Source organism: Xiphophorus couchianus, chromosome 11 (genome assembly GCF_001444195.1).
Source record: "Xiphophorus couchianus chromosome 11, X_couchianus-1.0, whole genome shotgun sequence".
NCBI lineage: Eukaryota > Metazoa > Chordata > Actinopteri > Cyprinodontiformes > Poeciliidae > Xiphophorus > Xiphophorus couchianus.
The window spans coordinates 25,649,832-25,674,193 of record NC_040238.1 but is presented as its reverse complement, the minus strand read 5'-3'; the positions used below and the strand labels follow the sequence as shown (position 1 = coordinate 25,674,193).

General features: G+C 37.9%; 1 protein-coding gene across 7 annotated transcripts in view; it reads left to right on the top strand.

Annotated features, from left to right (window-relative positions):
• LOC114152588 (voltage-dependent T-type calcium channel subunit alpha-1H-like) overlaps positions 1–22,465 on the top strand; it is a 35,077-nt gene extending 12,612 nt beyond the window's left edge. For 5 of the 7 annotated variants that reach the window (XM_028030510.1, XM_028030515.1, XM_028030513.1 and 2 more), the window contains 22 exons: positions 1,774–1,922; positions 4,018–4,203; positions 4,282–4,414; positions 4,488–4,643; positions 4,752–4,802; positions 6,002–6,109; positions 7,595–7,668; positions 7,995–8,118; positions 8,339–8,407; positions 8,500–8,687; positions 8,798–8,924; positions 9,590–9,715; positions 11,263–11,352; positions 12,796–12,958; positions 13,261–13,412; positions 13,502–13,611; positions 13,691–13,824; positions 13,908–13,966; positions 15,712–15,790; positions 17,872–17,993; positions 20,663–20,824; positions 22,152–22,465. In XM_028030510.1, the coding sequence (XP_027886311.1) occupies positions 1,774–1,922; positions 4,018–4,203; positions 4,282–4,414; positions 4,488–4,643; positions 4,752–4,802; positions 6,002–6,109; positions 7,595–7,668; positions 7,995–8,118; positions 8,339–8,407; positions 8,500–8,687; positions 8,798–8,924; positions 9,590–9,715; positions 11,263–11,352; positions 12,796–12,958; positions 13,261–13,412; positions 13,502–13,611; positions 13,691–13,824; positions 13,908–13,966; positions 15,712–15,790; positions 17,872–17,993; positions 20,663–20,824; positions 22,152–22,241 (2,652 nt within the window). In that variant the 3' untranslated portion in view covers positions 22,242–22,465. Of the gene's footprint in view, positions 1–1,773; positions 1,923–4,017; positions 4,204–4,281; positions 4,415–4,487; positions 4,644–4,751; positions 4,803–6,001; positions 6,110–7,594; positions 7,669–7,994; positions 8,119–8,338; positions 8,408–8,499; positions 8,688–8,797; positions 8,925–9,589; positions 9,716–11,262; positions 11,353–12,795; positions 12,959–13,260; positions 13,413–13,501; positions 13,612–13,690; positions 13,825–13,907; positions 13,967–15,711; positions 15,791–17,871; positions 17,994–19,720; positions 19,980–20,662; positions 20,825–22,151 lie in introns of those variants that run through there. The other 2 variants (XR_003597161.1, XM_028030516.1) reach the window with 2 other exon arrangements.
• The last annotated feature ends 1,897 nt before the right edge of the window (positions 22,466–24,362 follow it).

The following is a 24,362-nucleotide window of genomic DNA, read 5'->3' as shown; positions in this document are numbered from 1 at the left end:
AAGATGAAAAGAATAAACTACAACAAACCTGATTTCAAATTTTTTGAAAAGTACATTTAGGAATTCTAAATATAATGTAAAATAAATAAAGCATGTGTTGGAAATTTTCCCTTCTTCAGCTCACTTCTTAATGTATGAAGTTCAAAAAGAATCAGCGAGTTGAAATCATCAATCCTGTTTATTAAGGCCAAAATACAGCTCTGGTCCATCGCCATGTTTCCTTGTGGGAAAACACAGCAAATGGCTCCTGACAACAGTTTCTGATTTCTTTTCTAGGCCTCCATCTAAGCTACGCCCTAAAGAGGGCGTTCCCTGATGTGTCATTTCCTTAGCCATACATGTGTATGTGCGCGTGCACATGTGCGTGTGCGTATGCGAACATGCAAGCAGCTAAAAGAGATAGAAGGAAACACAATCATTTATTCTGAACACATGACATTGCTCAGTTCACAAAGCATAGAATTAGACTGAAAAGATCTCCTTTTGCAATAAGCAATTAAACAGTTAATCAATTAATCACACAATAAATTAAAATTAAGTCAATATTTTTTTATTTATCAGCTTATTGTTTCTTTGTGCCTTTCTCTCTTTCTACTGAAGACAACTTTGGTTGCAACCTTTGGTATGACGCATTTGTCATTTTTCAATAGACAGCGTACAAAAAGGACGGCGCAAAGTGCTTTGTGCTCAGACACATGCGGTGTTGTTCACTTAATCGCTGAAGAGATGCTGCCCATTAATGTTGTTGAAAAGCTGGCATTTTGATAAAGGTTGCAAGCGTTTGGCAGCCAGTACAAAATCCCTGGAAAAACAAAATGCATAACGAACGGCGATTCCACAACTGTACAACAGTGTTATAGAGGACATACGTAAGGAAATCAAAGACATTCCATTTTACTCTGCCCTGTTCAAATATGACCCATTATATGAGCTTGACCAGATATTTCCATACCCCTGACACCTTTGGGGAAAACCTGAAATCTGGTTTAGCAGACTGGGGACTGGATGAGCACAAACTGGTCTGCATCACAACAGGCAACAGTGCCAGCCATGGCCTTATGGATCGGACACATTGTCACCAAATCTATAATCTTTTCTATATCAGGGCTAATGCAGATATTAATATCAGATTGGTGCAGCTCTAATCTCCACACACACTGTATTCAGGGTTTGTATGAGTGCTTGAAATCCTTGAAAATGCTTGAATTTTAGCTGGGGTTTATCAAGGTTTGTGAAGTGCTTGATTTATGTATGAAGTCCTTAAAAGTACTTAATATTCAAACTGCAATTCTGTAATTAAATTCAATCTAAAGTTTTTATTAATAGCTTAAATTTGGAAAACATTATTTTCAGTTTAAACCAGATATTTACTTACACCTAATAAAAAGATACATAGACATTGCTTTCTTATAGAAAGTTAAATCAGACTAAACTTCTTTTGTTTTAGGTTAAGTTTGAAGGTTAGAATTACCAAAATTATAACCAGTCAAACCAGTCAGGTGTGTAGGGTGTGTGTAACAGATACATCTCTAAACGTAAAATGTTATTTTCTAGTTTAACTTTTCCTCACTGTTGAATGTACACAATACATTCTTGATAACAGTAATAAATGATACCATATAGCGAATTTAAATGTATTTTTTCATTTTTCATTAGTTCATTTGCATTGCTTTGCTGGAAAAGCTTAAAAATGTACCATGAAAATGCTTGAAAAGTGCTTTAAGTTTTCTGTGGGAAAAGCACATGAACCCTGTGTTTCTCATCTTCCTGCAGCCAGAGATGATGACGAATGTGTTACAGATCTCTAACTATGTCTTCACGGGTGTGTTTGTCATGGAGATGGTCCTGAAACTGATGGCCTTGGGGTCTGACTACTTTATGGACTGGAGCAACAACTTCGACTGTCTCATAGTTATCATTAGGTATGATCTCACGCTAATGAATATATCCCTTGACTCATAGGTTTGAGTCTGTATCCAGTGAAATTCAAATAAACATATTGACCCTTTGCAACTATGTCACTTAATCGTTTGAGACGCCATGATGGACGACAGAAGTGAGGGAGGGGAGTTTTGAACAGAGCAACTGAAATCGTTTTTCCGAGTAGTTTTTGCCAGTTAGCCACGGCATCAACTTGTTTGAGTCGGGCTAATTTGCCTGTGAACGTAACACACTTGGTTGGAGTTCACAGACAGCGGTATTTACAAAAGTTGGAAATATCTAGCTTAGAAACCGACCAATACTTCCTCCCTCCTGACGCGTTGATCAAATTACTGACTTTACCTGAATTCAAACCGGATGATTTTTATTACTATATCATAAGCAGCGTTTCCCCTTACACTGGAGCGCCGTTAGAAATGCACAAAAGAATAGGACCAAACCAAACCAGTTTTTGGTTTGGTTTGCATCCTTGTCTGTTTGTGCAGCTGACCGCGCATCATCCTGTGACCATTTTTAAAGGGAAATCAACTAAATAATACCAATATAAGGTTGCAGATGTCTGTTTTTTGACAGGCTTTAAAGGGGCGCATAGGTTGTTTTGAAGTCCGTCATGGCGTAGCGGGCAGAGTTCTGAAGAGCATGACGACATGCGCAAAGGGTCAAATACGTAGTTCTCGTGTGACGTCACACTTCCATGAACTTTGTAATTGACAGCCATTTTGGCAGGCGGTTGCTATGGAGTTGCTATAACAACAATGACAATCTACAAGCATAGAACTAGCTCTTGCCTCATTCCTATCTAACTGGAGCAACAACATAAGTAACAGTCGCTACTTGATTACAATTTTTGAGTACTCTACCAACCTCCCTGTAATACTAAAATAAATATCAGTGATATCTGCTGTTCTTACTGGCGAAGTTGTAAAATTAGCTTAGTTAATGTAGCTTTTATCTCCAAGCTAAGACTGATATGTTCTTTGTGTTCACTAAGTAGTTAACTACAGTATATCGCAATATGAGATCGGTTGCATGCGCCTGCCTGCTAAGATAGCGCTGATCACTTTCGGTTCAGACTTGTGGGAACTATGTATTGGATTTATATTTCAAATGGTTCTCTGTTTCAGAGTTATACATTAGATGTAGAGATGGACGATAGGGCTGAAAAACATATCACGACATAAGCATTTCATATTGGTCGATATTGATAGTTATTGGTCAGATTTTTTGTTTTAAATATCTGAAATACTGTCAAACTAGGGGCGTTACCTTTCATGTTTGAGCCACAGTTTTCACTCCATGCAGTTTTCTTTTATTATTTTGAAGCAGTTATGACTAGGCCTGTCACAATAACACATTTTCCTGGACGATAAATTGTCTCAGAAGTTATTCCAATAAATGACAATGTTGTTTTAAGACACTTTTCAAGTTATATAATAACATATTCTCAAAGATCAGTAAACTTTATTTCTATCAAACATTTAACACTGGAACTGGAAAACATGTTAAATATCCCAAAAAATAAACAAAACAATAGAAACAACAAATAAAATGAATTATGAAGTCTCTGTAAACAGAATTGTCCTTCAAAGAAAGAGCTAACTGAGGCCAGTGCACCAGACTGAAGACTTTCGTTATCCAGTTTTTGGTAGAAAGAGAGAGAAAAAAGAAGAAGACGATAAATCATGCAAATCAAAATTATTGAGTTTGTTTTAATTTATCATGCGATTAATTGATTTATTGCGACTGGCCTAGTTAAGCAGTATTGTGGCAAAACCGTAAACTGCTGCTATGCAAGTTGCTCTACTGGTTGTTGCTTGGCAACCAAAGAGAAAATGAGTTGGTTGACGCCACCCATCTTACTTAGATGGCCATGAGAAGTTGAGCAGCTAAATCCTTTCCTCTGCCTACTGCCCCCATAACTCTAAGCTGTTCTGGGTAAAGCTATTGAAAATTTTATCAAACGTAACATCTATTGATATTGATCATGTGTCTATCGCAATATGTATTATTAATTTATTGCTCTGCCCTAAATTAGACATTAACAGTAAAGCAAACTAAAATGTTTGTGCCTTTCAGTTTGTGGGAACTGCAAGCTGATACTGACAGCAGACTGTCGGTTCTGCGTGCATTTCGAGCCCTGCGGTTTGGGAGGCTTGTGCATTTCCTCCCCTACCTGTACAGACAACTGATGGTGCTGAAGAGGACCATTGAGGAGGCAGCTATGCTGTGCTGGCTGCTGTTCTTCATTGTCTTCCTCTTCAGGTACATTCTCACACCGAATCTTAAGTCTAGCAGAGGACAGATGAGCAACTTTCACTTCCATCTGGTTTGTCTCTGCAGCGTTGTGGGAATGCACATCTTCGGCTGTGAAATTAAGGGAGACATAGGCGATTACGGCAGCAGAAGCTTCGACAAGATTGACTCGCGGAAAAACTTTGACAACCTCCTGTGGGCCATGGTCACAGTGTTCCAGGTCAGAATAAAACAATTTTTTTGCACTGTTGTTTAGTTTATTTATTTATTTATTTATTTTGATGCTCATGCAGGTTCTGACGTTAGAAGATTGGAACTTTGTCCTTTACAACTGCATGGCCTCCATCTCACCATGGTCTGCTCTGTTTTTCGTGTTGATGATTATTGTGGGAAAGAACGTGATTCTCAACATCTTGGTGGGGATTGTTGTTGAGAACTTCCAGAACCAGGTCAGAATCAGAATTTGCTACCCCACCACCGCCCCCAATCCACTTTCAGAGAGTGACTACAGTAACAAAAATACATTGTCTTTTTTTTGTTGTTCTTTTATCTGAAAGCCTGAAGATCACGCAACACTTTCAGGAATTCCTTCAACCGTTATCCCTCATGTAAGTCCTTACCTTCCTTTATTTATTTCAGTCATCCCTGCTGTAAGTAATCTGATGGAGTATTAGGGCCAGGCTACGAGAATTTCTGTTCATTTACGAGAATATAGTTATAATATTAGCTAAATATAGATTCAGCTTTGCCACAAACCAAAGTCTTTGAGAAATAAACTTTGATAAAGTTATCAAAATATGATGTGACAGGTCTTGTCATTAATTAGAGGTAAGTCCAGAAAAGCCCAGATCAGCAGTAATCAGAATACTTTATTTCTGTAAACTGAGTTATTTCTCATATAACAATGCAGACATGAGCTACACTGAGCAACACAGATGATCCCGCAACAAAACAGAGACACGGGTGAATTTAAATATGCTCAGAGAAAATTAAGAAAATAAAAACAGCTGCGTCAATTACGCCCAGGTGACGAGGATGACGATAAATACTAACGACCAAAAAAGCCCATCATGACAACACCCCCCTCCCTTAACGGCAGATACCAGACGCAAAAAAAAATAATAATAATAAAAAATCCAAACCAGGGGAGGGAGGAGGGAGCCCGGAAACAGAGACAGGAATTGACAAAAAAATGCAGATTTTCCAAAAATTAATCGTAAACCAAAATTTTGATTAACCAATGAAATCGATTTATCACCCAGTGCTATGGCTATGTTTGATCTACTCAAGTCCTGCCCCCGAGGGCTACTAGCCCATCTCCTATAAACATGAATCACATCAACAGCTCATTACCAGCCAATTAATCAATCAACCAGCCAAGTTTATTTGGATAGCATATTTCAGCAACAAGGCAGCTCAAAGCACTTTACATCATAAAAACACAAAAAGAAAAAGCCATAAAACCAACATACAGTCAACAATTGAGAAACCATTGATAAACATTACATTTTGACAATAATCAAAATCATCAATATACGTCGAATATATTAGTCAGTGTTACATTTATTATGGTTCAAAAGCAACTCCAAGCAGAAGGGTTTTTTGGCATTGATTTAAAAGAACTCGAATTTTACTAAGATTTTATGGACATAGATTAACACAAAATAATACATAACTGTAAAGTACAGTAGAAAGAAAATATTAGATAGTTGAAACTTCTGGCAATGCTCTGTACATGTCATGAGTTCTGATCAAGCTGATCAACCTTATTTCTCATTCATAAATATTTCCAAAAAAAAAATTTCAGAGCGCTGGAGATACCGAACAAGACCAACTGAACGCTGAGTCCACCACTGTTCAGGTGCAGCCACTTCAGGTGGAAGAAGCGAGAGCTGTCCCGATTGACCAGGACCTGGTGAGTCTGTGTGAAAGACTCGCTTTAGCAAGAGGCTAATCTTGAAATTAATTTTATTTTTAAATTACTTTTCATGTGAACGCTGGAAAAGCAACTTAATTTTTAAGAAAGCATTTTGAATACCATTAATTTTTTTATATTTTTTTTTTTACATTTGTAGGGATTTTTTATTTACCTTGTATTTATAAGCCAATACAAAGGTTTGTAAAAGTATTCACACTCGTCAATCTAGTGGTGTCCAACGTCCCGATGTCCTGCATAATTTAAACATTTCCCAAGCTAAAGGAATGTACATTTGGCATCTTTCTGGAGGTCTTCATAACATGCTGAGTAGCGAACAAAGCCATTTGAATCAGCTGTGTTGAAACAGGAGGACATCTAAAAACATGCAGGACTGAAGACTGACTTTGGACATCTCTACTTTAAGCCAATTTGTCAGCCCCAAACGTCAAAATATTTTATTGAGTTTTTGAGTGAAATACCATAAAATAATTCTAAATTATTTGACACTGGCACATGGTTTGAAATCATGTTTACAGCCTGTGTATTGTAGACATGGGAAAAGATCACTGTTACTTAACCAATTGCATAACCAATTGCTTAAAAGCCAATTATGCAATTGCCTGTTGCTAATTAAGCCAGTTGCTTAATTTAAATAGCTGATATAAAATGTAATAAACTGAAATGACAATCTATTAAAACAAGGATGCAGAGTTTAAAGTGTAACTAACCCCCAAATCAACTTTTTTGTGATGAACTGCCTAAACGCTGGAAGCATCTAATGATACATCCGCACCAACCGCATTACCTGCGTTAAAAATGCATCAGACGCTTCAAGTTCGACGCGTGTGCGATTTGAATCTAGATGCTTGATGGTGCGTTCACACCAAATGCGTTTCGCGCATCTGGATGTCCATGTGGAGGTGGGTTGAGGGCAGTGATGGCATAGTTACTTTGAAAAAGTAACTTTAATCGGATTGCTGATTACTCCTTGAAAAAGTAACTTAGATTACTGATTACTTCATTTGGAAAGTAACTAAGTTACATTAAAAGTAACTTTTTAAAATTACTTTCAGCAGCTGCTAACAACAGCGCTTCGCCACCTGTGAAAATTACATTGATCTTTGCCAATACTTAATTGCAAGTTATTTTATAATGATTACATCAACAATGAGTCTCTACTTATATGTTTGAACTGAAAGGGAGATTGTTTAATGGTTACAACAGTACAAAAACCTTTAGTAATTTTTGTGTGTTTTTGTGTGTTCCACTATTGTCTGGAAAACTACAAATAGGATTTTAGACCCCTGTAAAATCCCATTTAAAGGAGAAACGGTGGTTACTCCCCAAGACGAGTAGAGGAAATAAAATTAAGCACAGCCTCAGTTGAGTTCAAGCAGTAAAACTGCTTGAAAACTTTCAAATTCTTTTATTCATCTTGTTAGAAAGGAGGGAGAACTGACTTGTGACTGATTTACCCCATAGCGAGCTGTAGGCTGGAAGCGCTGGTTCAAAGAGCGTGAAGATTGGTCCTTCTATGTGTTTTCTCCACAGAACAGGCGAGTCACACACACACACACACACACACACACACACACACACACACGCTAAGAAACAGAAATGCACTGTCGGTGCGTGTAAACATGATGTGTAAAGCTGATTGAGGTCAATAAATTAGATTTAGTTTGATTTAATGTCACAATTTGAATTATTGCTTAGACTATCAGATTCTTAACAACTAAATTGGTATTTATATTTCTCACAACCTGAAGAAAGGAAGAAAGTAATATGATTTGTATGTTCAGAAAAAATTATTATCTTCTTTAATATAATCATCTGTTTTGTCATCTCCAAATGTTTAATAACTGCATCTGTGCGTTCTCAGATGGCGTCTATTTTGCGACAAACTGGTGTCCCACAGGTATTTCAACTCGGGGATTCAGTTTATCATCATGCTGAACTGCATTACTATTGCTTTTGAGAGGCCTTCCATCCTGCCCGATAGCAATGTGAGAGACACTTCACACACAGAGGTTCTCCCCCAGCCCGCTTTTTCACACACACATTCACAGACAAACACATCCCGAAAATGAAAGGCGAGCTACACGTTCTGCAGTCACACAGTGATGTGTGAGAGATGCACCAACATACCCAACCCACCGACAAGACACTGAAAGAAATTAGCTGTGCTGTACAAGTTATATCATGTGAAGTTCATGTGTTTTTCAGGAACGATATTACTTGGATATATTCAATGACTTCTTCTCCGCTGTCTTTCTCGTGGAAATGCTACTGAAGGTCAATTTAGCTTTTTAGCAATTCTATGAGATTTTAAACAAGTAATTTGTATTTCAAACATATCGGATGTTTCTTTTATGTTTTTAAATTAGATGATAGCACATGGACTGATCATTGGGGAGACCACCTATTGCCACAGTCCCTGGAACAACTTGGACGCCTTTCTGGTATTCATGTCTATATTAGACGTCGCCATCCTACTGGGAACGGAGGAGGGAAGTTCCAGACCTCTGGCCATCCTTAAAATACTGCGTCTGCTGCGTACGCTCCGTCCCCTCAGGTGCTTCCTTCATCATGGTTTTGTTTATGAAGACTGACGTTTTAATGTGTCTCTAGAAGAACGCACCGACCGACTGACAGACGCTGATATGTTGTGTTTGTGTGATCTAGGATGATTGATCGAACCCCCCAACTGAGACTGGCCGTGGTGGCGCTGTTAGCTTCTGTTAAGCCCATGGGAAACATCATTATCGTTTGCGGCATTTTCTTTTTCTTTTACGGCATCCTTGGAGTGCAGGTTGGTTGGAGAGCACACTCAACTGTTTTTTTTTTCTTTTGTCCATCACTCTTAACTTTTATTAACACTTTCAATGAAAGATAACAAATCATAGATGTAACAGAAACAATTTAAAATGGTCTATAAAGGCCTCCCCCACAGTAACCATACAGAGAACATAGAACAAAATGTCCTATATCCTTCTAATCATCTAAAACTCATGACTAGGAGACTAAAAGGAAAACGTCTCCATTGCAAGTGTCCAGGTTGCTCATCTTTTAAAAGTCTTATTAAGGCCTTAAAATATTTTAATTTCATAAAAAATGTAATTAGCCTTAAATATTTTAATCATAGCTCTTATATTTTGATGTAGCCCAACTATATACTCTCATGGGACTTTTGTGTCAAGCAAAAGTTTAAAATGTTCACTGGCCAGTTTGGACAGTTTTCAGGGGGTGCCACTGTGACTACCATGTATGATTTTCCTTTCACATTTATAACAATTCCCTACTTTTTGTTGGTCTATCACTATTAATGCTCAGTGAACACTTTATATTTTTTGTAGTAAAGTGACAAAACATCAAAAGAATCAGTAATAGGCCTCTGAGTACTTTCTTTTTGTGTTGAAGCCTGCATGACAGGTAGTAAACTAAACACTGTACTTTTGCCTTTCACTCCAACTACAGCTGTTCAAGGGAAAGTTCTTTTACTGCCAAGGTTCCAATGTATCGATGATCGTCAACAAGTCGGACTGTCTCTCATCCAATTACGAATGGTTGCTTAAGGAGTACAACTTCGACAACCTGATTTCGGTAGGAATTGTTTACTATGTTGTTTTCTTTCCTTCAGCTTTATTTAGCAGCTGATCATATGATTTGTTCAATAAAGGTTTCATTTTTAGACCAATAGTTTAACAAAGCTGAGACATACTTATGGAAAAGTACTGTTTCTTTTTATTTCATTAACTCATGTTAATGATATTTTGAGCTCATTAAACCTTTGGTGGGCTTATGGCAAAGTTTCTGTTAAGCTACTTGTTATGCAATCTAAAACAAAGAAAATCCAGTTGGCCAAATCAGAACTGGGAGTTCTACAATCCGTGTCAAACTTAATGTCCGTGGTCCGAATCAGGCTATTTCTGTGATCCTATCAGGTCTAAACTCTGGAAGAGTGCAGAAATAGAACATTATGATAGCAGCTGTGTGATTATATATTATTTTACCAGTCAAATCATATCAGATTTTATTTGTTTAGTGCCAAATTATGCAAGTGTTAAAAGATGATAAATATAATTTAATCTTCAGGCTTCATCAAATGCGGGGAAACGGTTTGATAATGGGTAGTTTTATCAATGCATTCTCCCACAAGAGGCCCTTTGAGGAAATTCATGGATCTTCATGTGACCTGAAATATAAATGAGTTTGACATCTCTGCTCTACAACATAAGAGTGACCTCCAGTAATCATGTACCTTTTGTCTTGTCTTAACATTTTCAAATTAAAGCAAGGTCTGGTTCGCAAACATTTCTCCCATAGCAATCACATACTTCCACCTTTTTTGTTATGACTTTATGTGATAGATCAACACAAAGCAGTGAATAATTATTAACTGGGAGCAAAAGAGAGTAGCTTCTGTGAAAATACATTTTCATTTATGTACAGGAATTATTATCCAATGATTGTTCCAGGGAATTTTCTTCTTGGATTACCCCTTTTTTAGCACAATTTATCCTTCTAATAACTCTGATAATCTTCCTTTTCTTGCTGAAGTAAAACATCCTTTTAGAATGATGCTGCCGCTACATTTCCTCATGACAAAATAGTGTACGCATAACGGTTTGAAAAAGTGTAGTTTTGATCTCATCTGAGCTCCCACATGTTTGCTGAGTCTCCTGCAGGACTCATGGCAAACTGCACCTTTGACTTCTGGTGGCAATCTTCCGAAGGTGTAGAGCACATCACCCCAGTTCTGAAGTCCTTCTTCCAGCTCAGAGAATAGACTTTAAAATACTTCTGTTTGTTTATAAACCACTGAATGACCTGGCACCAAAATACATTAAACACTTGTTATTGCAGTCTTCTGGTTCAAATATGCTCTGCATCCCCAGAATCAGAACCAAACATGGAGAAGCAGCATTCAGTTTTTATGCTCCTATAATCTGGAACAAACTTCCAGAAAACTTCAAAATGTCTGAAACACCGAGTTCCTTTAAATCAAGGCTAAAAATCCACCTGTTTAGAATTGCCCTTGATTAGTAGTAAGTGAACATTGACCAATATATTTGAATTATATTTGCGTGATGATTTTTGATTATGGCTTTGACGAAATATTATTGCTTAGCATTGTGCATCTCTTTCAGGCTCTGATATCAGTGTTTGTCATGTACTCCAAGGACGGCTGGGTCGAACTGATGTATGACGGGCTTGATGCTGTTGGAGTGGACCAGCAGGTATTTGGTTTCACTCCTACATGCAGCTAGAGCTTGACAGAATGGAAAAGAGAAAGATTTAATTATGGAAGAAACACAGTTCCTGAAGATTTCCCAAGTTCTTTTGTAAAAGCGCCTGCTGATAACTTTGCAAAGAAAATTAGTTTAGTTGCGAATAGGGACTTTTTAGATCTTGCTTGCCCTTTCTCCCTAAGTTTGCTGTGTCTGCACAGAAAATACTGGTATCCGCAGCAACTATAGAAGTGGTTAAAAATTTTCTAGATGGGCACACATACTGATACCAATTGGTTGTTTCCATGTGGTTAAAAAATAACAGCAGAGACCAATGACTTGTGTACTACTAGTAGAGCATTCTTTCACATACTGCGTTCTCGGAGCACTGGCGTTCCATGGGCGCCCCCTACTGGTCCGCAAGACACTGCCTGTAAACAACCGTTTATTTGCCGTGACGTGAGTTCAAAGTGCGACGTATGTAGCTAGCTTACCACAGAATAATAAATGATAAGTGGCTTAAAACCGGGTCACTCTAAAGAGAAACTAAACATACCGGTGGAAAGAAAACAAGGTCTACTTACATGATCAGAGGAAGTTATACCTGCTGAGGGCATTGATGCCGTTCACGAGCAATTCAGTTCTTTTGAACGGCTCTATGGCAAGAACGAGTCTCAGTTTGTGAGAACTGTTCTTTGTTTTAACGATTATTGTTGTTAAAACAATAGTCGTTTAAAAATGAAAAATTATTTTTTTAATTAATTTTTACTTAATTAAAAATTATTAATTAAATAAATTAAAATGTAGTTAAATTAAATTTATTAAACACAATAGGTAAATACAGTTGATAGAAATAGGTGCTTAATTTTATATTTAATGGTGCAGAAGAGGATTTTTGCTTCTGGCAAAGCAACTGAAGTCTATTTTTCTTTTATTCTTCTAAGTAAAAGAAGCTGAATAATAAGGAATAAGTGGCGTAAGTGGTGTGTATTAATAAACGTTATTAATACACACAATACTTGGTAGTAAAGAACAGCTTCTTTTTTGAGTTCCATGTGTTTGACATAAAGGGAAAGCATAGAATCCCTCACTTTCAGTACCTGTAAATAACTCAAAATGCCCTGAATTACATTTACCAAACAGCATGGATGAACAAAGAAAATTACAATAAGTGCATTAAGAGACTAGCATATTAATTTCAGGTTGTATATATTAAGACGTTGTGTTATCGCGAGGCAATTTCAGGTTCTGTGGTCCATGAGTGTTTGTTAAATAGGTTAAGTCATCCTCAGCCTGAAAAAGTTTGAGAAACACTGTTTTAGAGCAAGGCAGCATTCCTACCATTTGTGGTGTTTTTAAGAGAGAAAATTTATTGCACCAACATCAAGCATGCAGGTACAGAGACTCCAGTGAAGGAACATAGATGTTTTCTGTGTATGTGTTTGTTCTCAGCCTATTCCCAACCACAACCTGTGGATGCTTCTCTACTTTATCTCGTTCATCCTGATGAGCTTTATATTGCTCGACATGTTCATTGGGGTGATGGTGGAGACATTCCACAAATGCCAACGGGAGCAGCGAATAGCTCATAAAATGAAGTCCAGGTCGTCCTCTGGTAAGACTGGTTATGATCTGACTTATCTATAGTGAATACAATCATCTCTACAAGCTGAAAGCAGCAGTGTAGGGCTCCAAAAAGTATTGAGTCAACTTGTGCTAAAGAGACAAATGCCATTACTTGTAAGAATGTAAGCGAAAACCATGTATAATTTTCCTTCCGCATTGCAATTCTACTCTTCTTTATGTTGATACAGAAATACACTGGAATTTGCAGCTGTAACATGAGCAAATGTGAATACTTTTGTAAGGCACTGCAGGTATCGTTATGCACGTATGTTTTAAACGTATGTATTCCAGAGCTTGAAGATGAGGCGTTTTTCCTTCAGTATTCCGCTTCACGTCGAAAAATACATTCCATCTGTACCAGTCCTGCTCTGGAGTATTCCATTACGACCTGCATCTTCATCAGTATGTTTGTGATGGGAGCAGAACACTTCCAACAGCCTATGGTAACACCCTCACACAGGTTGAGACAGACTGAAAGATTAGCTTGTTTCAGTTCTTGGTAAGAGATTGAGCAAGTTGTGTCTTTGTTCAGTATGTAACAGTTATTTTAGAGAGCGTCTTCTACATCTTAACCCTCTTGCTGGTCATTGAAATCATACTGAAGTTCATCGCATTTGGCATCGTGAGGTTCCTGAAAGATGGGTAAGAGACCTTCTCTCACCGCTTCTCTTTTCTACTCTAGCTTCCCAAGCCTTTAATGTGTCTTATTATACGTGTTTAGCTGGAACATACTGGACATTTTTATCGTCCTGATTTCTATCGTCAGCATCATTGTGGCTCAGGTGAAACACGCTGAAAAGATCCCAATCAATATGAGCATCTTCCGTGTGGTCAGAGTCCTCAGACTTGCACAAGGTACAAAACCAAACACTGAGGTGAAATGTGTTGTGGTTAGCCTCGGACTGCTCCTCCTGACAGTTTCTGTTGTTTCTGTTTAGTTCTCAAGACCACAAAGATCAAAGTTTTGCTCAAAACCATCATCAGGACTCTGTCGCAGGTAAAACACACACTGTGGTAACTTGGATTTCAGGAAAAAAAATGCTTCTAACTTGAAATGTTCCAAAATAAATATTTTTTTATTACCTACACAAAGTAGTTTCAAACCTTCATAATTTGATCCAAAACAAAATTTAAGACAGGGAAATAAAAAAAGAGGTTTTCAGGGACGTTTCATAATTTTCTCACCTTCAGTTATAACTCTTAACATAACAATCAAAGGATGAAGATTTTTCTTTGCATGACAAAAACTGGATGCAGTTGTGGCATTAGAATCACGGCGTCCACACATTCTTAAAAAGTCTTAAATTCACGTACATAAAATGAAGGCCTTAAAATGTCTTAAATTCATAAACCAAAAATGTTAATTGACCTTAAATACATTAATCATGTGTATTTAATGGTTTGTCTTAAATTTAAGGCTAAAGTTTACTTTGTCTTAAATTTTGTCATGACAAAATTATTTAATCTCATATATTCTCATATGTGTAGTTTTAAGAAGGGATGGAATTAAAAGTGTTATCACTATTGTGATAATGATAAAGGTGACAATAAGAACTATTTGTTACTGTTTTTTAGATAATTGAATGGCAGCAATCACAATCTCTTAAGGAATATGCCCATTTTTAAAAACACATCTTTAGGACACCAGTGTGATTTGTATCCCTAAAATCCACATAGTAACTGCATATAGGTATATTTTCACATTTATTGATATTTATTGATACACCTTTATTGAACAAACAGTGAAAACTGTAAATATAATAATCCCAACAATATGAACAACTCTAAGGGTTTTAAACATTCATTTGAATTAATTATGACAACAATAAATCAAAATTTTATGAAAAAAAATTAATTAAGATGAATGGTAAATGCCCGCCCCTGATTTTAGGAGTTATCTGTCAGAAAGAAGTTTAAGTCTCATGCAGACATCTTCATTGCGATGAACTGACTCAAGGCAGTTGAGCTGCTGGTATCTAGCTGCTAGCTAGCAAGCTAGCTCCTTTTCATGTATTATGGGTGAAAGACTCGGCACACGGGGAGCGATGAACGACAGGGAAAGGGAAAAGTCTTCGCCACTCATGGGACAAAAGTTGAACATTTTTCAATTTTCTTGTGTCACATAACATTGCAAGCCCGTATGTGCAAGTCAAATTCCAACCAGTTATAGTAAAAGTCACAGACTTTGTCCAGTTTTCTCTATGGCCTGGGGAGTCTCAAGAAGACTGTATAATTATGAGTAAAGCAGAGACGGATTTGGCTAAATCTACACTGGGTACGGAAAGTATTCATTCCCCTTTACATTTTTCATTCTGTTTCATTGCAGCCATTTGCTAAAACCAAAAAAGTTCATACTAATTCTTTTTAATGTACACTCGGCGTCCCATCTTGACAGAAAGAAACCCAGAAATGTAGAAAGTTTTGCAAATTATCAAAATAGAAAAACACATCATATCACCATGTGATAGTGATATGTATCACACATGATCTATTTTATATTTACCATGTGTGGTAAATATCATGTGTGATATTGTGTGTGTGTGATATTGGGTGTGTGTGTGTGTGTGTGTGTGTGTGAAGAACATTAAATCTTGTTAGGTCCCCACTCCTTAGAGCAAATGAATACAATTCCACTGAAATACTGTCTTTACTATTAAAGGCAGCAAACACTGTTTTAAATTTTCTGCTTCTGCACGGTGCAAATTTCATGACCAGCACATTTAACCTGCTTTTTGATTTCAGGTTGGAAACATCAGTCTCTTGTTCATGTTTTTCTTCTTCATCTATGCTGCCCTGGGAGTAGAGCTCTTTGGCAATCTCGGTTAGTCCCACTATTAACCCACTAAACACACAAAAATGGGCTGCCCAGGAGGTTGGTAATCAGTGTATGGTTCTTTCTTTGGTTTTTTTGTTTCTAAGCAAAATCGCAAAACGAAAAATTATTGTTGGATAACGAAAAAGTTTGTTTTTGTCTTAAAACCTAAATGAAAAAAATGTGAAATTAAAATACAACCGGGAAAGACTCACACAGAGAGAAAGTAGCTATTAGAAAGTTTATTTGACAAGTAAAATTCTTTGGCGCTTGGACCTCGGCAGAAGATGTGGCACAGTTTATCCTGAGGATGAACTGCTGAGGATAAGGATTAGAGACGACTTCCCCCGGGGCACAGACACTGGTGGGGGAGACGATGCCAGTGGACTGTAGGGAGAGAGCTGAAGGTGGAGAAGGGTTGGAGGTGTTGGAGGAGCTCAACCGAGGAGTAGGCGTACGCAGAATCCAGGGCCTTATGAATGGAGTGATGCCTGGGAAGGCATGAGAAGAGGGGACGGAGCACAATATGAGGTGATCGGTATTTGCAAAAGTTGGAAACAGCTGTCTGACTTTGACAAGCTTTACAGGAGTTAACAAGCACATAGGTTGTTTTGACATCTGTCATGGCAGAGTGATCCACTTTCTGAAGAGCGTGGTGTCGCCTGCAAAGGATCAAAGGCACTGATTGCAAATGGCATTTTATTTTTGGACAAACAAGAGCAGTAAGGTGTCTTTTGGGCAAGAACGTCTATGCGACAGAATAGCAGACTTTGTAATCATCTGATTTAGGCTATTGATATGTACAATTTAATGTCCACCAACAGTTACTTGCTAAGCTCAAGAGGAAGAACTTTTATATGACACCGAGCTGATGTAGTGATCGTGTGAGCTGCTCACGACAGTTTTGCTCACCATGGTGTGATTGACCATTGATGTTACAAATTGATATTTAATTGGAAAAACGAACTGAAAAGCATTGATGAATCAATATTTTCAATTACACCGATTGCCGAGGAGGAACTCTGCAAGGTAAGCAAGAATCACTTAGTGCTAGCTACCACACTGTTCGAAGTCAGAAAAAAACAAAAGCCTACCTTTCAACCAATGCTGCCTTCTTTCCACTTACTTTGAGTCCTCTTCATTTTAACCTTCATTTAAGTTCCTCCACACTCTGCCTTTGTATTGAAGAATATTGAAGCAAAGTTCCCGGGATAGCCTCATCTTACAGTGTTGCGCCCTCTTCAGATGTCGCCATTCTGTTTGTGATTTGTTTGTCCACAGGAAGTGCCAGGTCCAGAAAAGCGGCAGTAAAAATAAAACCGCTGATATCTGCAGCAGATGTCACAAAGCTATGTGTGGGTGTTGCGTCGAGCGAAGAGAGGTGGCTCTAGAAATGACCAAAGTAAAAATTGAATCCTCCTGCAGATGGCGCACTTACAAAATTGTAATCTCAAATTTGCTTTTCTAGTTTTGGAATTGTTTTCAATTTTAGTTTTAAGACAAAAGAAACAAGATGAACACACAATTTTTTTTTTTTTTTTATGTTTTGTTTTGAAACGGAAAAACCAAAGAATGAATCATATACAGATTGTTGGAATTGTAAAATTCATGTCCTTTGTTCAGTTTATATCACTTCAGTTCATCTATATTGCACCAATTCACAACAAATATGACCTCTTTGCACTTTACAAGACAAACACATCCAGTTTCTGTACAGAAATATAGAGTCCATTTCACAAGCCACTCGCACAGGCAGATTTAATTACATGCAGTCCAACTCCATTCTAGTTATAAGTCAAGTTTAGTTTTATCGCTGTAGTTGACAAAAAACATTTAGTAGCTAAACTATAGGGATAGCTAGGCTAGGCTAAGCCACTCTGAGTTAAAATTTTATTAAAAAGGAAAGTTTTAAGCCTCGTCTTAAAGTAGACAGGGTATCTGTCTCATGGACTAAAACTAGGAGGAGCCTGATGACTATTTGATGCTCCTCTAGACCTGACTGAAACTCTTCACACAGATCATTACAGTGTAAATGCTCACAATAGATTAAACAGATATTTTGAGGAATTTTGTTTGTCTCTGTTGATCAGCATGCTCCTTAGACTTCCCTTGCCTCGGCCTGCACCGCCTCAGTGACTTCAACAACTTCATGCTGTCCTTACTAACGCTGTACAAAGTCAGCACAGGAGATAATTGGAGCGGCATCCTGAAAGTATGTATGAACACAATGAATTATTAAATAATAACATGAGCATAGTTGATTAATAATATGCTAAAACTACTAAAACTCATTATATAAAATCTTGTGTCATTATCTAGTTGCTTATTTAGAGTTTCTCAGTGATTTCTCAAAACAGATTTGAAAATCTCCACACTACTTGTTCAATCTTCAAATCGTTTTGGCTGGCACATATCAGGAAAGCAGTTTCTTATTTCTTGCAACAAGTTGCAAATGCTTTTGCACATCACCTAAGCAATTATGTACATATCTCAGTTTTTTCCTACATTTTCAGTTGCTTTTGTCATGTTGATCAAAATGTATTATACAGGTCTCCCGTTGAATTGTCTCAACCTCCACGACATTTCAGCATAATTTAATTGTACCAGAACTTCTTACAATTTCTATGGCATAAAAACAATGAAATGGTACAACCAATTGTGGAGTATTGCATGACAGTACATGTTCATGGCAGCAACCCATTGTCTGCAGTAGCTACAGGCTTTGTCATGCATCAGAAGACCAGGAAAACCATGACAATACAACACCAAGCTGATATAGTGATTGTGGCACCAAATGTCACAAAAGATGTTTTGTGACATTCCACACAACATCTTGTGGAATGTCACTTCTACATTGATGATGGCCTTGCCTCCTTTTCATCTAGCAACGAAGCAAGCTCCATTGACAAAAACACTCAGCAAATATTGACTATGTCCAATTTAAGGTTGCACAAGATTCTATGAAATGGCATTATTATAATGGAAGCATTCCACAAGGAGGACCTGGCAAAGGGCTTTAAAGATCTCAACCTTGCAGCAGCCCCTCCACCAATTCAAAGCCACCTTGGAGGAAGGTGGGGCATCAACACAGACAAGTTAACCTTCAAACCTCAAGTGAACCCTGAAATATTTGCATGTATTAGGGATCGGAAAGAGATCGTAAACATAGCCATCTCAGAAAACCGTCACATTGCCTCAGAGCAGGAGACTGTCTCTCACAAGTCAATCTCTAAAACGATGAAGCAAACCCATAACTTTTTCCTAATCATGACCATCTGATGATCCTTCCGGTATCCCACTATCATTAGACATTCCTGATGCTGTACAAGCTATTTCCAGAGGATGATGTGAGATCAGCTGGCCTTAGGATTGTCGGTGGAAAATGATGCATCTGCTCGGTTATGTACCACTGTGTCATCCGCCGTGAATTGAGATGGAATATGGAAATACAAAAACATGGAAGACCTACCAATCCCTAACCCCTTTGAAGATTCATTTCAATTCATGGACCGGTGAAGCAATTGAGATCCGACTGTGGAACTAACTTTCTTGAGCACCAACTTGCATCCATGAAGGTGCTATTTACCAGCTGAGGGAACCATCATTGTGAGTTCTCAAGCTTTGAAATTGGACTGAACTTATATGGCGCTTTTCCAGTCATTTTGACCACTCAAAGCGCTTTACACTAGAGTCACATTCACCCATTCGCACTCACAAACGCGCACACATTTATACACCGATATGCAGATCGGTTAAGTGGGGCTAAGTGGTTAAGCTCAGAGGCACATCGATATGTGGCAGGAGGAACCTGGAATCAGACCTACAACCTTCTGATCGCAAGATGACTACTCTACCCACATAGCCACAGTTGCTATAACTCTGGTCTCTTGTGATCCTGCCTGCCCCTTTATTCTCACACCTGCTACCCTCATTCCCTAGAAAACTGGAGATTCCTTTATATTTTGGAGGCTGGAGGCTGTTGCAACATCTCTCCATTATTTTCTGGAATCGCTGGAGGAGTCAATACTTGCCCACCTTACAGCCATGGAGGAATTGGCAATCAGTGAAGTCTAATCTTCAAGTTGGAGATCTTGTGCTAGTAAAAGACTGTCAAACCAAGAGGAACCAGTGGCCCATGTGGGTTGTGGTTAACACCTTTTGCTGCTGAGATGGGAATGTTAGGAAGCTTCAAATAAAGGTCAGTTCTTGAGGTACATGCAAGACCTTTTTGAGGCTTGTTACTGGACTTGTTCTCCTTCTAAAAAACACCTGTGGTAATGTTAAGTTTGTTATTGACCAGTAGAATGAGATCAGTAGCACATGCGTAATGTTTGACACAGGCTGTCCGTTAGTATTTAGTTAGTCTTTCTCCATTCCCCTTTGTTGCATATTTGAGACATTGTTAACCTGTGTTTATGGACATTTATATTGAAAACAAAAGAGTTTATAAAGTGGATTTTAATTTCTTCTCTTTTTTTGCACAATCAAGTTATTTTGGCCAAAAATTAAGTATTCAATTTTACTTTATTGATCCCAAAGGAAAATTAAATGTAGTTGTACCTCGTATTAGTGATTGTAGATAGTGATGGCTTTGCAGTAGATTCAGTTTGAATACAGTTTGCATTCTAAATTGTGTTTTCCATGTTTATTTGTATTTTCACTCTTTTGGCACTGAAACAAAGTAATGTCAATAAAAAGTGGCACATGCCCATAAATCATCTAAGAGTTTATCTATCTGCACAACTGCTAAACGGACACACGGTGGGAATAGAAGATTCCCACTATTGAATTATTCATTTGTGTAATGTTTCTATATTTATTGAATTTAGCCATTTATGACTCTAGAAAATACAAAATAAGATCTCCATCTCTGCCTTGCAGGACACAATGCCAAACTGCGATATCGATGACGAGAGGTGGTGTCATCCCTACCTGTCCTGGGCTTCTCCCATTTTCTTCACCTCCTTTGTCATCACGGTCCAGTTTGTTCTCGTGAACTTGGTGGTGGCAGTAATCATGCAGGCGCTGAACGACAGCAAGAAGGTAAAGTTGCCAATTATGAACAAACATAAATTGTAACTAATCTGACGGTATGCTTAGGCCCTTTGTCCATTTAATAGACCCACGTGTGCCTAATACTCTCATGCATGCTGGATTATTAAGCGTTAATAAGATGTCGGCCCACAGGTTCAACAATACTGGGGATTCTTTCTGGAAGGTTTAAGAATGTATTTATGGGCATTTTTAACTATTGTTCCATAAGGTCAGACACTGATGTTGGAAAAGAAGTCCTTGTAATCTTCAATCTAAATTATCCTAAAGATATTCTGTCGGTTGAGATCAGGACTTTGTGCAGGCCAATCATGACTGGGTTTCCTCCACAGCAAACCCAGTCATGCATGTCTTCATGGATCTGTCTGTGCATCTCCATGTCAGAACAAGAATGGGACAAACCAAACTGTTCCTACAGATTTGAGAGCATAAATTGTCCTAAGTGTCTTGATATTCTAAAACATTAAGAGTTTGTTTCACTAGAACCAAGTGACTGAGTCGGACTCTTAGACTGTGTTTACACTGCTGCCTGAAATGACCCAGTTCCATTTTATTTACTTTTTTGTTTTTGGACGTAATGCGATCTGTATCTGATCTTTTCATGACAGACTGAACAATAACACAGGTCAGAGTCTTTTCAAATGCGACCCAGGCCATTTAGGTATCCGATATGTATCCGATTCAAATGTGAGGTATCGTCCAGGTCGCATTCATCTGACCTGAACGTCAGTGACACTCAACAAATGTTCCTATTCTGCATCCTGTAACGCGCAAGCGGAAAGAAAACCAGCAACCATGACGGACTATAATGAGGATTAATTTGTTAGTTTGTCGGCACCAGTCGGACAACAACTTCAAAATCGTAAGCTATGCTCCACCGTTAGCATCGATGTTTACTTCCACAAACACTGATAACTTCTTTTTTATGGCGGTTGGTAAAACACTGAGATTGCTCTCTACCTGTGACGTTACTGCACCCTCTACTGCACATGCGGCACCCTTTCAGGTCATTTGCAGTTCACACTGGAGCACACATATGTCGCATATTTTTGGAAATGTGAATGACAACCGCAAAAAAAAGATCCAAAAAGATGACAAAAAGTCAGAATTGGGTCACTCCAGGCTGCAGTATGAACACAACCCTAAAAACAGTCAGTCCACTGTTTGTGTCTGAACTGCTGTTGCCGCCAATCATTTTGTTGTAATTTAAAAAAAACAAATTTTATATATGTATATATCCATGTTTAAATTTCAAATTTCCAACTTTGAAATTTAAACATGGAAATGCTTACCTACTTGATGTTTCTTTCTGGAAAAGGAAGGAGATGGGGAAACACAGATGAAAATGAGTGTACTTCTCAACGAACCTTCGCTACCTGAGCACCTCCTACAGGAGGACGACACGTAAACTCCAGAGAAACCGCCATATTTTCTTTGTATTGTTTCAGCATCTGTTTTAATGTTAAAACACAGTTTAAGGATGTTCTTGACTTGTTTATGTATGAACTATACAATGTTTATACTTTTTATGTAAGCTTTTGCTCAAGTGTACATAGAGATGTCAAATGTGTTGAAGAATTGTACAAACGCATGTTAAATTATTGAATAAATATATTTTGCCTAATTTTGAAACAATAATCTATATTTCTTTTATTTACATGCATTTTTCATACGTATTCATTAAAATGTGTACTGTTTTCTTTATAAATGAAATTTAATTATTTATTTATATTTTTTTTATGTGATATTGTATAAAACAGTGGTTCCCAAAGTGTGGGGCGCCCCCCTATGGTGGGGGGTGGTGCCATTGAGGGGGGAACATGAATATTTAAACAAGTAGGAATATTTAAGGTCATTTCTGTTTCTGTATTGTCCCCTAAAGGGGTGATTTGTTTTTCAAACATGCATTTCAAACATGCAAAAACAACATAAAATATAGAGACGATGTTAAAAACATACAAAGCACACAAGCTTTGCCGAGACATATTTGGTGGATAAGATCACCTTCGCAGGTAAATGTTGGCCGATCACCTATCCCCCAAAATTAAGAAAATTGGGCCTTTTTATCGGCTGGCTGAACAGCAAATAAATGTTGGGGAACTGTCAGTTGATACAAGAAAGTTTAACACTTGATGAACTTACAAAATTATCTTTGACAGTTTTTACAGTCAACTGCATTTGAAGTTTGATGTATCAAGAGTTTTGGGGGTGAGGGGGGTTTGGAGTGTGTGTGCAGAAATGTGCTGAATGCACATAAAATCATATGTTAAGAAATAATCCTCAAAAAGGAGAATGAAGTTTCAAGTTATAATGGGTATGAATACCTTCGTAAAAATAAGCTAATTATCTCCTGGTGTTAAATTTTAATATCCGTTTTGAGGCTTTAATCTCCAACATTTAAGAATTTTCGAAAGCAAAATGTGTTTTCTGAAGCTCCAGAGTAAAACCAAGAAGCTCCTTCTCAGAACAAAGCTCGAAGCAAACTGCCTGTCTGCACTCTTTTAACGACGCAACGAACACAGAAACTACAGAGAGGCACTGGAGCCTCTTAAGGTGGAGGAGCGCTCCACAGATAAATAATGTAAAGCCTCACAAAGTGAGACATGGTTCCTGCCAAATCAACATGACTTTATTCAATAGCTGGCTGTGTCAACATCCTTGCCCTTCCAGATACGTCTCCCTCTGCAACGCCTTCTTTCTAACGCAGCACAGGGGAGACAGAGAGAGGCTGAGATTAAAGAGCCCTGAGGAGAGAGGAAGGCTGCGTTAATGAGCAGAGAGACGACGGCGGAGTTTGATGGGAATGGATAAGCCTTAGTAGCAAACATCTTACCCCGTGCTTCTCTGCCTGCCTGTGTGTAACAGGAGCATCAATAAATCATTCAGCAATCATGTGAGAGAGGTTGGGGGGGCGAAGGAGCGACTGTAAACGCGAAAGCTCTTCACAAGCCTTCGCAACACGTTTTACAATGTGTCAGAACAAAAATATCATTGAAATACATAAATATAGATGTGTTTATGTTGTTGGTCATTTCAAGACCAGCCAGTGAAAAGCTCAAAATCTCTTGTGAGAAACAAGACATGAAAATAAATTTAAAACAAACAAACAAAAAGATTTCAAGATTTAGTGCCTTCCTGTTATACGTGCAATTCTGGCGGATGTTTATAAAGATTTCCAAGGTTTACAAAAAAAATGGTGAAATTTAGATGTGATCTGTGAATTTATTACAAATGAAGCCTCTGGGCCCCAAGAAAAGAAAAAACAAATTCTTTTAACTTATTTTTAGTTATTTGTATTTTTTTCGTGTTTAGGAGAAACTAAACACATGCTCCTAATCATCCTCAATTTCACGTTTTGTGTACTGCAGTTTTTCCTTCCACTCAGCTTTCCAAACCATGTCCTTTTGTACCTCTCCTTTAATCGTACAGCTTGCAAGTGTCAATTTGCCCTTCATTCTCTTAGGTGTCGAGGCCATAACATGGTCATATTGTAATATTTATAGATTTTTAATTGTATTCTTGTGTTATG